At 42.1% G+C, this 13,331-nt stretch overlaps 1 protein-coding gene across 1 annotated transcript; it reads right to left on the reverse strand.

The window, feature by feature from the left end:
* Positions 1-11,173: 11,173 nt before the first annotated feature.
* LOC110543004 (putative vomeronasal receptor-like protein 4) lies at positions 11,174-12,085 on the reverse strand. Its single transcript, XM_021629459.1, has one exon. It carries the CDS (start codon positions 12,083-12,085, stop codon positions 11,174-11,176), a length of 912 nt encoding a protein of 303 aa, XP_021485134.1.
* Between the last annotated feature and the right edge of the window lie 1,246 nt (positions 12,086-13,331).

Raw genomic sequence — 13,331 nt, forward strand, 5'->3', positions numbered from 1 at the left:
GAAATGCTAGGATTACGTTCCTGCATGAGCTCAGCTATACACTGTCGTTTATTTGCCTTAATATTTTGGAGGGTTCATGGAGGGCGTGTAGCTTTGCTATGTAGCAGCAGCTGTCCTGGATACCACTTTATCGTCCAGGTTTTGGCCTGGGCAATCTCTCCTGCCTGGGCATTATAAGCATCAGCCATCTCATCACACTTTGCCCTAGTGTTCTAATATATCCAAGCATTAAATCAGTTGAGCATTGTAATGATTTACTTTAAAAAGTAAGACCAATACATAATCACCTAAGGGTAGATAATGGTTTCTAGGAAGATGGAAAGTGGCTTCTTAGCATCTTTCCATTCCACCATCCCTATCATATGACTTTCAGCTTCTCATTAGCACTGGAAAAAGTGCTGCAGGTAACACTTCTGGCAGAAATAATTTTCCGGTCAAAGTCAGAGGAGAAGAACAAGGTGGAGGTGAGGACAAAGGCTAGAGAGATGGCTCAGCCATTAAAGGCTAGGCTCACAACCAAAAATATAGGAAGTAAGGTCATTTCCCTTTTCTGGGGTGTGTTTGCACAGCAGAGTGAAGATGACAGTGAGACAAGTGAAGTCATCACAGCATAGCTGGTGTGGTCGCCAATTGTTTGATGTTATCAGGTTCCAAAAGTGCTAAGAAAGTAGTGACAACAATGTGGGACAATTCTAGCCATGTTAGATCTTAAATAATCACCATGAGTCGCTCTGGCAAACAGGCTCTCTCAAATGATGCATTACAGGTCTGGAGACCCTCCTCCAGAAGAGGGCCTCATTGACACATTGATGTATGAACACCTCAACACCAGATTGTAATCACTGTCGTTTCCACCTTTTACTCAAAATGGCAGACCCTGAACATCTGGTGTTGTCTAAGTCGCTTTGCCCATAATCCCATGCTCCATCTTCCCTGATGCTTCAGCAGGCACATGCTGCTAAGCTCTGGACTAGGAGATCTGGGTACTGAGGGCACACAGGAGATCTTCTTGGTGAAGCCCGGGACTGTAGCCTTGCCAAGTGGAAGGACATTGCTGGTGCTGAGAACTCATAGCCTTGGGCCAGGGAGGACAGCGAGGGTCCAGAGATGGACCCAACCCCATATGCTCCAGGATCCCTGTGCTGCAGGCTTTGCTTGGAGGCTTCTGTCAGTTCACCACAGCTCTTCATCGACTCACTGCAATTCCTACCAGAAGAGAAATAGAAACACCTCCTGAGGGGAGTGGGGTGAAGCCAAGCTCTCTGCAGCTGAGTAACCAACAAGCACCTGGCAGAAAAGAATTGCACCCCTTCTCTGGTCTCTCCCAGGTCCAACCAAGAGTGAAAACTCTCCAGAGCAAAGTAAGAGACAGGCCTGCCTGTGGGCCTCTGAAATACTAGTCTTTGCTAAGATAAACTAGGTTTTCAACAAGGTCCAACTAGGTTAAAGACCACCTTCAGAGTATTAAGAAGTAGATGCAGGGCTAGGAAGGAGGGCTGTTTCTCCAGAGACTTTGTATTTACAGGATCTGGTCCTCACCCAGCCTTTCTATCCAGATCTGTATATCATCTATAGCTTCTTGTGCATCTTCAGAAGTAAAAGTAATACACAACTCTTCTTCAAGAAATATACCTTCAATATACAGTGTGTCGTGGTTCTAATAGAAAAGAAAAGTTATCATATCCATTTACATGAGTATAGTGAGAGCATGTGAAAATTCAGCAAATGTCTGGTGTACGCTACAGTAGAAACAGTTGTTCCCTGGCTGTGCGCTAGGGTTCTTTAAATAAAAAGAACCACTAATGCTTGTCCATGTCTCTATCCGCACAATAGGTTTCAGTACTGATCAGGACAAGAAAGTTACTGAGTGCTTCCTACACGACAGAGGCTTTCCCAGGAGCCATGAGCATGAGACCAGTGGGAAAGGGGTGTTAGGAGAGCAGATGTTTTAAAGAGAGACATTTATCTCTTATATTTTACTATCAGAGTATTGATTCAATAAACCCAAAGAATTAGCATTTGCCCAGGAGGCTGTCCCACCATGAGGAGGAGAAAGGCTGAAGGCCTGGCATTGTCAGAGGAGGAACGTGCGTCCCCAGAGAATCTTCACACAGCTCTGATGACACATGCACCTTTCCTGGATTTTATTTCTCTGTTAGAAGAGTGTGACATTGCTACAGAGAAGAGGAGGAAGGGGGGAGAGAGAGAAGTCTTTCACTTCCTGGTTTAAACAAACAATAAATAAATCCATTAGTTTGTTTCTTAATTTCCTTAAATAGGTAGTGGCCTGTAGCCCTTAAGCAGCTAACCTTTAGCTTCTCAAGGAGGACCCTAGGGAAGATGCTTAACCCTCATTCAGAAGGGCAAACAGGATAGACATCGGAAGTAGGAGAGGACAGGGAACAGAACAGGAGCCTTCCACAGAGGGCCTCTGAAAGATTCTACCCACCAGGGTATCGAAGGAGATACTGAGACTTTTGGCCAGCTTTGGGGAGAGTCTCAGAATCGTTATGGAAGAAGAGAGAGATGGGAGGACCTGGAAGGGACAGGAACTCCACAAGGAGAAAAACAGAGACAAAATACCTGGGCCCAGGGGCACCTGTAGACACTGATACTCCAACTAAGGACCATGCAAGGAGAGGACCTAGATTCCCTGTTCAAAGTAAGCCCATTGGCTGCTCAGTTTCCAAGTGGGTTCCCTGGTAAGGGGTACAGGTCTCTGACATGAACTCAGTGACCTGCTCTTTGATTACCTCCTCCTGGGGGTGCAGCCTTACCAGACCACAGAGGAGGAGGATGCAGCCAGTCCTGATGAGACCTGACTAGCTAGGGTCAGATAGAAGGGGAGGAGGTCCTCACCTATCAGTAGACTAGGAAAAGGGCATAGGAGGAGAAGAGGGAGTGTGTGTGGGACTGGGAGGAGACAAGGGAGGGGGCTGCAGAGGGGAAACAAAGTGAATAAATTGTAATAAATAAATATAAATTAAATTAAATTAAAAAGAAATCCTTTGTCATTTCCATTTTCCAAGCATGTGTGTGTGTGTGTGTGTGTGTGTGTGTGTGTGTGTGTTGAGTGTGCATTTACATGTTTGTGAGTGGGTGGGCACACATGTATGTGAGGTGGTGCACATACACATTTGTGCTCATCTGCATAAATAAGACTGAAGTAGACATCAGGAACCATCCTCCATCTTTCATACTAATGAGTGAGGATCTTTCTGTTAAACACAGGGCACATCAAAATGACTAATCTTACTCACTTCCCAGCTTCCTCTAGGGTAGTGAGACAAGCTGTAATCCCAGCAGGCATTGAAGTGAGGTGGCACTCATTTCTGGAAGCAGAGCACCTTAACCACTGACCCATCTCCTCAGCCAGGGTCTATTCATCTTAAGTGCCACTCGGTTACAAAGAAATAGCCTTTATATGAGGTCAGTTTGCGGGACATAATGGAGGTCACCAGTGAAAGATGCACACTCCCTGCCATATAACAATTTCAGATGGTGGTTGTTTGGTACTCCATGATTCCAAAGTGCTTAAAAATGGTAAGAATAAATAGAATAAGACGAATCCAGACACACTGAAGACCTTGTAGCTTGGTAACTCAGTACATAGGAGGGACATGGCTGTGGCTGTCAAGGAGACAGGCAGAACCATCAGGTGTACTTCCCAGCCCACCAACGTCCACACACCAGAAATTTGTCAGGTCGTTGGTTTTAACCGAGACTTGGATCTTGGCCAAAGATGATGGTGTCAAGTGCTTTATAACAACTATCAAAAAAAGTGTGCAGAAGGAAAAAGTAGATGACCATTGGTGACAAATGTATGTGAGTCTTCACGTATGTCTTTTTGATGGAGCTAAAAGTTAGAAATGAGACCAAGAATAGAAGAGAGGAAGGGTGTAATGTGTGATTTGAAGACTGCTCTGAAGATCAGCTTCTCCCAGGGATAATAGACAAGGACACTTACGTCACCAGAGTTGCACAGCAGACCTCTCCCCTATCAAACAGGAGAATAGCACTGCTCTGGCTTCCCCCAGTGCCCAGCTCAGTATGATCCCAGGATAGTACTGACACCAAGGCAGAGGAAACACAGAGTGAGTCATAGTGGAAGATACTTCTGGCAAGCAGGACTCATGGTCTTCTATGGAAAGCTTGAGGAGCAGCTCAGGAAAAACAGATCTGCAGAGGCACAACTTGCAGCAGACACTTTAGACACTCACCTAGGAGTGCGTCCTCTAAACACATGAAACAGTCAGGGCATAGCTTGGAAGGGATGCCTCCATTCTGTAGACTGTCGGAATTAAACATTGTCTTTGTGGTACAGAGATTGTGTACTTGATGGGGTCCTTCTGTCAATCATTTGTTTATTTACTGAGCAATTGGCGTCCCTGCTGATAATGTTCTTGTCTGTATCTTGCAGTTTTTGTTTTTTTGTTTTTTTATATTGCTCTCTCCTTCCTTCCTCCCTCCTTCCCTCCCTCTCTCTCTTCTTTCTTTCTTTCTTTCTTTCTTTCTTTCTTTCTTTCTTTCTTTCTTTCTTTCTTTCTTCACTTTCTCAAACAGTTTTTTATTTATTTATTTTTTATTAATTACACTTTATTAATTTTGTATCCCCCCATAATCCTCTCCATTTCTGCATGCATGCCCCTCCCCAAGTCCACTGATAGGGGAGGTTCTCCTCTCCTTTGTGATCTTAGTCTATCAGTTCTCATATAAAGTGGCTGCATTGTCATTTTCTGTGGCCTGGTAAGGCTGCTCCCCCCTCAGGGGGAGGTGATCAAAGAGCAGGCCAATCAGATTATGTCAGAGGCAGTCCCTCTTCCCATTACTAGGGAACCCACCTGGACACCAGTTTCTTAAGCCATTATTTCTCATTAGTTGGCTTCTTTGGAGTATGAGATCTACAGATCTGGCAGCATTCCTCCATGTTGTTCATTCAGTTTCCCCAGCACCATTTGTCCTCGTCTGTGGACCGAGCATGCAGCACTACCAATCTGACACACAGACATTTCCACTGTTGCAATAAAGGCATGATTAATTTGGAGGCAACTGAATGCTCTCTGATTGGATTTGAAATGCAATCAACTGAAGGGAATTCACATCTGATATCATAAACCTGATCTAAACCTTGTGGGAGAAGTAGTGTGTTCATAGCCCTAAAGGGAAGGCTGTGGCTTTTAACGCTAGGTGGGCATGAAGGGCCTGTCAAACTACATGCCAAAAGATTTATGATTGTACCCATCGTCAGTGTTGCCATGAGCTTTAGTCACAGACGCTTCCTTTTTGCACTGGGTAGTGGTTACTGCAAAAACCCAAAGCTAGGTATATTGATGATAAGAAGTTTTATAATCATAAACATTTGCCAATCATATTTCTTTTATCTTCTTGTAAGGCTGATTATGGCATAATGGGGCTAACTTAAAACAAGATCTACTTTATCCTAAGATTTTTAGTTTATATAATTTTAGAATTAATGACTTTATATTTTATATAATATTGTCATCTTATTTTATTAACACAAATACAAGATTATAACAGTTAGAAAATTAAGCAATGATCTGTTTGATATAAGATGTGAATTGAAGTGCTAGCTGGAACAGACTGAGAGGTCTAGGACCCCTTCACCAAGCAAACATCCATCCTATAGTATATATAAAAGGTTCTAGTGCTTTGGGAATTCTTTTTGGAAGGTGTATGAAATCTGTAAAAATCACATGCTTGAGATACTGTGTATATGTTTCCTGGGCCTTCCAACATGGATTTGTCATCCACAAATACACAAATGCTCACCACAATGACCAGTGCTACTGCTCCAGTGACAAAGCTCAGAACCGTTTCTCATTTTCAAAAGAAAAACGTAGATCCAGTTAATGCCTTTCTGAAAAAAAAAAATAACAGCAATCACAGTACACATTTGCAACAAAGCTTTTATATTATAGAAATTTTCTAGCGTATAAGAGGCAGTCATGGTGAATGCAATTATGTAGACATTTCACAAAGAACTCTATCCTTTTTTGTGTGGAAGCTTTTGTGGGTTATTCTGAGGTATCATATGCTTTCTAGATTCCTGCTACTCAGGAATTTTTTTCAGTTCAAAGTGTTCATGCCATAAAGAGCCATGTACTTATTTAAATCCTTATACAGACAATGGTGAGACCACATCCTTGAATTATAAGCTAACTAAACTTCTCTTCTTTATAAAATTAGCTTGCTTTGTATGTTCCCATATGCAAGACTAAAACACCATGATTACAGACTTATTCTCTAGCACATTGCTTTTTCTTTGTTTGTTGATGAAGAAACATTCTTTTGTTTGTTGATGAAGAAATTGACAAAACCATGAATAAGTAAAAAATAGGAGGTTAAAAATAATAGAGAGTTGCTAAGAGTGTCTGTTTAGAAGAAATGAACCTTCAGCAAGATAGGAACTTAAATGGGAAAAAAAACCCAATACATCAGTAGTATGAATGTATCAGAGATTAATAAAAATGATAGTTATTCTTGTTTTCTATCAGAAAGCTGCAAAATAAAGCTGCAGATTTTTTCCATTATAATTAATCTGAGAGATGCCCTTCTTCAGGACATTGTGGCTGGCCCTTTGGCTACATGGTATTTCTGCTTCAAGAATACCAGCAGTGTGTCCTCCTTCTGCAGATGACAAGTTCTCTTTAGAAGACTTCTGAATGGAAGATGCAGGAAGGGCTCACTTCTGATGTTTTCTTGTCCTTCTTGAATAAACTAGTCAGAGCATGACAAGCCTTAAACCATCTTATTACACTTTATATTTCAAAGATTAAAAAAGGATATTTAGAAATTTTCTAAACAAATAACAAAGAAAACCGAGGGAAGTCATTGTTGGACTAGAGACGATTATTTTATTTTTCAATTTCTATCTACTCTGACATACATAATGTAAAAATTAGTTAGTTTCTTTATACATAGATTTTTCCAATCAATAGAGAGTATGGAAATCCTGGTTTTCTCAAAAGCTGTCATTTCATTTACAGCAGAAACATTTTTACCTTCTATTATGTGTCACCTGCACCTACGTGTGTGTGAAGACACCATCATGCAAGGCACAGACTCAGAGCTGTGATCTCAAACTCATCTCCCAAGGCAACTCAGCGGTGTTTTCTCTTAAAGGACAAAGTGATGGTGTTATCACCTTTAATCTCAGCCCTGCACACGCATTTAATAACATCATTTTGCAGCTGAGATAGGAAGGGCCTCTTAGGAAGTAGAATGAAAAGTACATAGAAGGGCATTTCTTGGGCACACACAAGTATTAGAAGTGTGCTTGCAGTTTTATGATGACTAAAGATTGCTTTTGGATAAGGCAAAGATTGTGGGGGGCATTTATATTCCAAGTCCCATAAGATATTTAATATACATGGATGAGAAAAATCAGTTACAAAAAAGTTCTTCACTACCAAGGAACACAGGTGGAATAAGGGATTATAAAATCATCCTGGTCCATGGTTGGAACTTGCTCGGGAAGCAGAGTCACCAGTGCTGAGTGTCATCCATTCCATTCCTGTTTAACAAGAGATTTAAGAAAGAGAAGGGGCAGTGGGGCAAGATGGCGGTGCCGGGAGGACTCTCATTCTGAGCAGCAGCACAGCAGGATCGGCACAGTGACCAGCAATCAGAACTTGCGACGATAAAACACAGGTGATTCTATTTCCCAGGTGAGAGGATACCCCACAGTGGGAGATTCAATCAGCTTTTAATTCACCCGGCTAAGCCACGGAAGAGATCTCCGTTCTGCCAGATGCTTGGCCGCCAACCCCAGCCCCAGCCCAGAGCCACAAGCCAGCGTCTCTCCTCATGGTCCCAGACTGAACCGTGCACATTACACTATCAGAGACTGGAATTTTCAGTCGAGAGATAACCCGACGGTGCAGGAAACGTTTGGGATCGACCTTAGTTCACCCAGATAGCCCCTGGAAAAGACTCGGGTTCCGAAGGCACCCCAGGAGCCAGCCTGGAGCCAGAGCCAGGGACCCAGGCTCTGGCACAGAGCCCTGCCTACGCACCTGATTCGCTGCCCCAGATAGAACTGTGGGCTCCAGAGCACCAGAGACTGCGTTTCACTGTCTGGTGCAAACACACAGGGAGGGAAATGGCTGGTCTGATCTCAAAGCACTCAGCCGACACCCCCCACCCCGAAAAGGTCTCGAGAAAATTACCCAGTTTAGGCAGACGCCCAGGCTCCCAACGGCTGGAAAGGCAGACACAGGCAGTTTCTGCACGCCAGCTGGCGGAGACGAAGTGGCGCCCTAGGGCAAAAAAGAGACTGGGAGTCCCTGTCTCCAGAGAACCCACAAGGAAGGAAAGAAACTGTACTGACTTAAATCACCCAGTCCTTCCCTGGAAAAAGTCTCGCAGACCAGTGGGCCGAACCGCCATCACTCAGCTGGGCTCCAGACACAGGCACAAACAGTTGCTGCGCGCCAGATGTCCAACTGGGTCACAGAAGCTGATCATTAAATTTACAGCAAGAAACCCAGAAACAGGGCAGCTGTCTTCAGGACTTCCCTGGGTGAGAGGAGAACCCTTTCAACTAACAAAGACCACAGTTACCACTCAGGTCTCTATCCCTGAGGTGAGCAGCAGCAACCCCTGAAAAAACACCAGCCATCCAAGGACTATACCCAAAAAGCTGAGAAGACTTCCTTCAGGAAAAACCAGCTTTCTGCCAAGGGGATTCTCTCCACCACAGGATCCCCAGGAACCACCAGAAAATAACCCCAAACACCTAAGATAGCACAATGGGTAGAGGCCAGCGTAAAAGCTCAAGCAACAAAAGACAGAGCAATATGGCATCTCCAGAACCCAGTTACCCAGGGGCAAGTAGCCCTGGACACCCCAGCATAACTGAAATCCAAGAAGATGACCTAACAACTATGCTCATGAAGATGATAACAGAGGAAACAAATAAGATACATAAAGACATAGAGGAAGATAAACTCAAACAGAATATTGCCATCCGTAAAGAAATAGAGGAAGTTGCAGCCAAACAGTTTATGGCCTTTAGAAAGGAAATGCTTAAAGCACTGAATGAAATAAAAGAAACAGATTTGAAGGAACTAAAAGAAAAACAGGAAAGTACAATCAGACAGGTGAAGGAAGTAAACAAAACAACTCAAGACCTGAAGATAGAACTGGAAAAATTAAAGAAAACACAAATGGAGGAAATAATGGAGAGGAAGAATCTAGGGAAGAAAACAGGAACTACAGAGGTAAGCATAACCAACAGACTACAAGAGATGGAAGAAAGAATCTCAGGTGTAGAAGATACAATGGAAGAAATCGATGTATCTGTCAAAGAAAATGTTAAATCCAAAAAATTCCTGACACAGACTGTCCAAGAAATCCAAGACAATATGAAAAGACAAAACCTAAGAATAATAGGTATAGAGGAAAAAGAAGACTCCCTTCTCCAAGGCCCAGAAAATATTTTCAACAAAATCATTGAAGAAAATTTCCCCAAGTTAAAGGAGAGGCCAATAAAAATACATGAAGCCTACAGAACACCCAACAAATTTGACCAAAAAAGAAAATCCTCCCGCCACATAATATTCAAAACAGTAAGTATACAGAACAAAGAAAAAAAATACTGAAACCTGTGAGGGGAAAAAGGCCAAGTAGCATATAATGGCAAACCCATTAGAATCACACCTGACTTTTCAACAGAGACTATGAAAGCCAGAAGGGCCTGGACAGATATCATGCAGACCCTAAGAGAACACAGATGTCAGCCCAGGCTACTATACCCTGCAAAACTCTCAGTCCTCATAGACGGAGAAAACAAGATAAACTTAAAAAAGAAAAAGAGGCCATGGCCAAAATGCAGGTTCAACTTCAGCTGATAAGAACCCATGTAAAGCATTCTTGGCATCCTAAGCCCCAGCCAATAGTGTATACCTACCCTGGAAACCCCTCACCCACCCCCAAAAACAACATAACGTTGTTCACCCCACAAAAAATGAACTCTCACTAAAGCTGCTCCCAGAAATCAGTCATTCCTTTGTATTCAGGGCCCTTCCCAAACCCCCATTTGTCCCCTCTGCTCCCTTTGCCCTTATGGAGCTCTATCAGCCAAAGTCCCTGGGTGGGGAGGATGGTGGCGGGGAGGGTCACACATATATGTGTACCACATGTACCCACAGAGGTCAGAAGGAGGTATCAAGTTCCCAGAGATTAGAGTTACAGACAAGTATAAATTGTAATGTGTGTGTTGAGACTCAAATTCCTGTCCTCTGGACGAGCAGGCAGTGGCTTTAAACACTGAGCAATCTCTCTAGCTCCTAGGTTTTAAATATTTAGTAAAAAAAAAAAAATCATTCCTTTTATAGTCAATATATACTCACTTTTTAATTAAGTTTTTATTTTTTATATTAATTACAGTTTATTCACTTTGTATCCCAGCTCTTACCCCCTCCCAATCCCACGCCCTCCCTCATCTCATGTACTCATTTTTAGACTGGTTTACATCAGGCAAACCTGAACTTGATGAATTTATTTTTATTATGATTTTTTATATGCAATCATAGTCACGATAATTGTGGATAGTGAACCAATTATTCTCTTACTCTTTTTCGTGTTTAATACAATGATTAGAACAATCCAGAATGGAAAGAAATGGCCATAGTAAACATCCCAATCTATTTCTATATTTAGACATATATCATATGTTAGGATGGAATATAACCTTAGCTACAGTTTTACAGTGGTTACTTCATATCAACATGTGAAAATACTCATTTGAATTTCCAAAAAGTTTTTTTTTTCCTTAATGGCTGGCTATTGAAAAATTTCAAGTACATTTTTGACACTTGTGAAATAAATGTGTTGTCTCTTTATGAGATTAATCATATCACTGAATTTACTCAACAACAATCCATTTCAATAATGAGACTTTTTGGAACATCCCAGTCACTGTGTATAACATGGACTTTTATTTACCTCCACTTGTAATTATTGTGTATATTTTCTTGAGTGTTGTTTTCTGGTGATCTTTGTTTTGCCATGACTTTGCCCAAGCATTCTGTACAGCATTCTACTCTCAGAAAACAGTAGCAATTGTGCTAGAAAAGGATCTTTTTCTGTGTAAAGTCTAAGTAAATTATAACTTTTAGTTACTGGGGGGAGTATTACAGAAAGCACTTTCCTAGACTTCTTGTTGACTGTGCCAGCAGCACACCAGGTGGAAATCCTTTATTAGCAGGACAAAGGGGCTGAGAGTAGCATAGCCAACCTCTAGAAACATTTTAGCATTTACTATTATGGAATCAAAGTTCAAGACTGAGCCAATGTAGAAGGAGAAAATGAAATCTCCCAAGTAATAGACGAGGAAGCAGGTCATAAGAATGAGAACACTCCATGTAGCTCGGATTTCTGGGCTGGCACTGTTTGTAAACCTGGAACTGTAAAGGTAGAGGACACGCTTGCGATGTTTATACAGGTGGAGAGTCATGTACGAACTGCTCCAGCCCATCAGAAACTGAAAGCTGACGTCACGAAGAGCCATAAGAGAGAGGAAAAGCCACTTAATTGTCAATCTGGACTGCAGCATGTAGCAATACCCTTCAGTCACCCCAACTCTAGATCTATTCATGCTGCTGCCTGCTGAGATGTGATGAAGCAAGTTAGAGCTTATGAGAGCATTAAAGATCCAAAGGAGGAGGAGAAAGAGAAGAACTTTCCATGCAGCCTGTGGTTTGAGCTTTCTCCACAAGGAGGTCCTGGGACTGATGGTGGCAGCTTGGAACATGCTAAGGAGACAGGTGGTGCAGATGGAAAGGCCCCGGGCCACTCTTGCCAGATAAACCACAGTTTTACAACCTGCATCACCTAGAAGGTTTTTGATATGAAGTTCTGTGGCTACGTATCTGACCCCTGAGGTACAAATAATGATTGCATTTGAAAAGGCCAGATGAGTGAAGATAAGGTCTATAAGTTTTTTCTCAGAACCCATGATAAATGTGTGCACATGTCTTGCAAATATAAGGATGTTTCCAAAAATTCCAAGTCCAATAAGCAAAAGGAAGATTATTCTGTGGATGAGATCACTCCAAACCATCTTTTGACTTCATGGTGAGAACTAGGGAGGTGCATGTTGAGAAACACAGATGAGTGAAGCTGACATCATCTCCATGGATTGTCTGTGTATTCAACGGGAAGTTTCAGAATCATGAAAACGGACATGATTGTTCTAGCAGGCACCTGATTGCATTCTTTGCTTTTATTCTTTTTCACTTTCTTATTTTCAATGACATGGGTGATGATGGTGATATTGTAGACATAAACCCCATGCTAATACATCTACTTGCCTTTCAAAGCAAATATTGTTTGTTTGTTTGTTTTTTAGACTGTATTTTTTTCTCATTTATTTTTTTTTAAGATTTATTATGTATACAGTGTTCTGCCTGCATGTACACCTACAGGCCAGAAGAGGGCACCAGACTTCATTATAGATGGTTGTGAGCCACCATGTAGTTGCTGGGAAATGAACTCAGGACCTTTGAAAGAGTAGCCAATGCTCATAACCTTTGAGCCATCTCTCCTGCCCTGAAGGTGTCTTGTGTGTGTGTTTGTGTGCGTGTGCACGTGCGTGTGTGTGTGTGTGCGAGTGTGGTGTTTTTTATTTGTTTTTGTTTTGTTTTGTTTGTTTGTTTGTGAGACATGTAACCAGGACCAGGGTGGCCTCAGACTTACAGAGCTCTAATACCTCTGCTTCCTGAGGGTTGGGATTAAAGGAGTGTGTCAATACCATCCACCTCCAAAGAAATCTTTGTTGTTGTCCCTCAGCTCTAAAATCTATACTGTGATGATGAAAATTGTGTCTAGAGGATAATTTTCTGTGCTGGAAAGGGTTGTGCTATAGCCTGATAAGATCGTCAGTCAATGCTGCAAAGAAAAATCCCCAGACCCTGCTGCTGCTGATGTTCAAAACTCTATTATGGCCAGGCAGCTCTTGTCTCTGGAGAGGATGTGCATCTATCAAAGCACTCCGTATTACCTTATACGGTTTTTGTTGCTGGCAGGTAGGTGCAAGTTAGAAAGTTACAAGTGACAAAGAAAAGCAATTAGCTTGGACTAAAGCACAAATTAAACCAACAAACAACAAACAGACATGGTTTTAGTGTGACCCAGTTTGAACAATTTCTTTGAACAGATGTTATCTCCTTCCTGTTATCACACCTTCCTTATAGCACACTGAACCTAAGTACACAAGTAAAGTTGAGGCAAGTTTTTTTCACTTCGGAAAAGACTTCTTTTTCCCAGGATATATTACTTCTACAAAACAGTATTGTTATTTCCTCTTT

This window comes from Meriones unguiculatus, chromosome 19, assembly GCF_030254825.1.
Source record: "Meriones unguiculatus strain TT.TT164.6M chromosome 19, Bangor_MerUng_6.1, whole genome shotgun sequence".
Taxonomy (NCBI): domain Eukaryota; kingdom Metazoa; phylum Chordata; class Mammalia; order Rodentia; family Muridae; genus Meriones; species Meriones unguiculatus.

Coding starts and splice junctions, on each gene's coding strand:
- LOC110543004 (XM_021629459.1), bottom strand. CDS start 12,085: ATGGTTTGGAGTGATCTCATCCACAGAATAATCTTCCTTTTGCTTATT.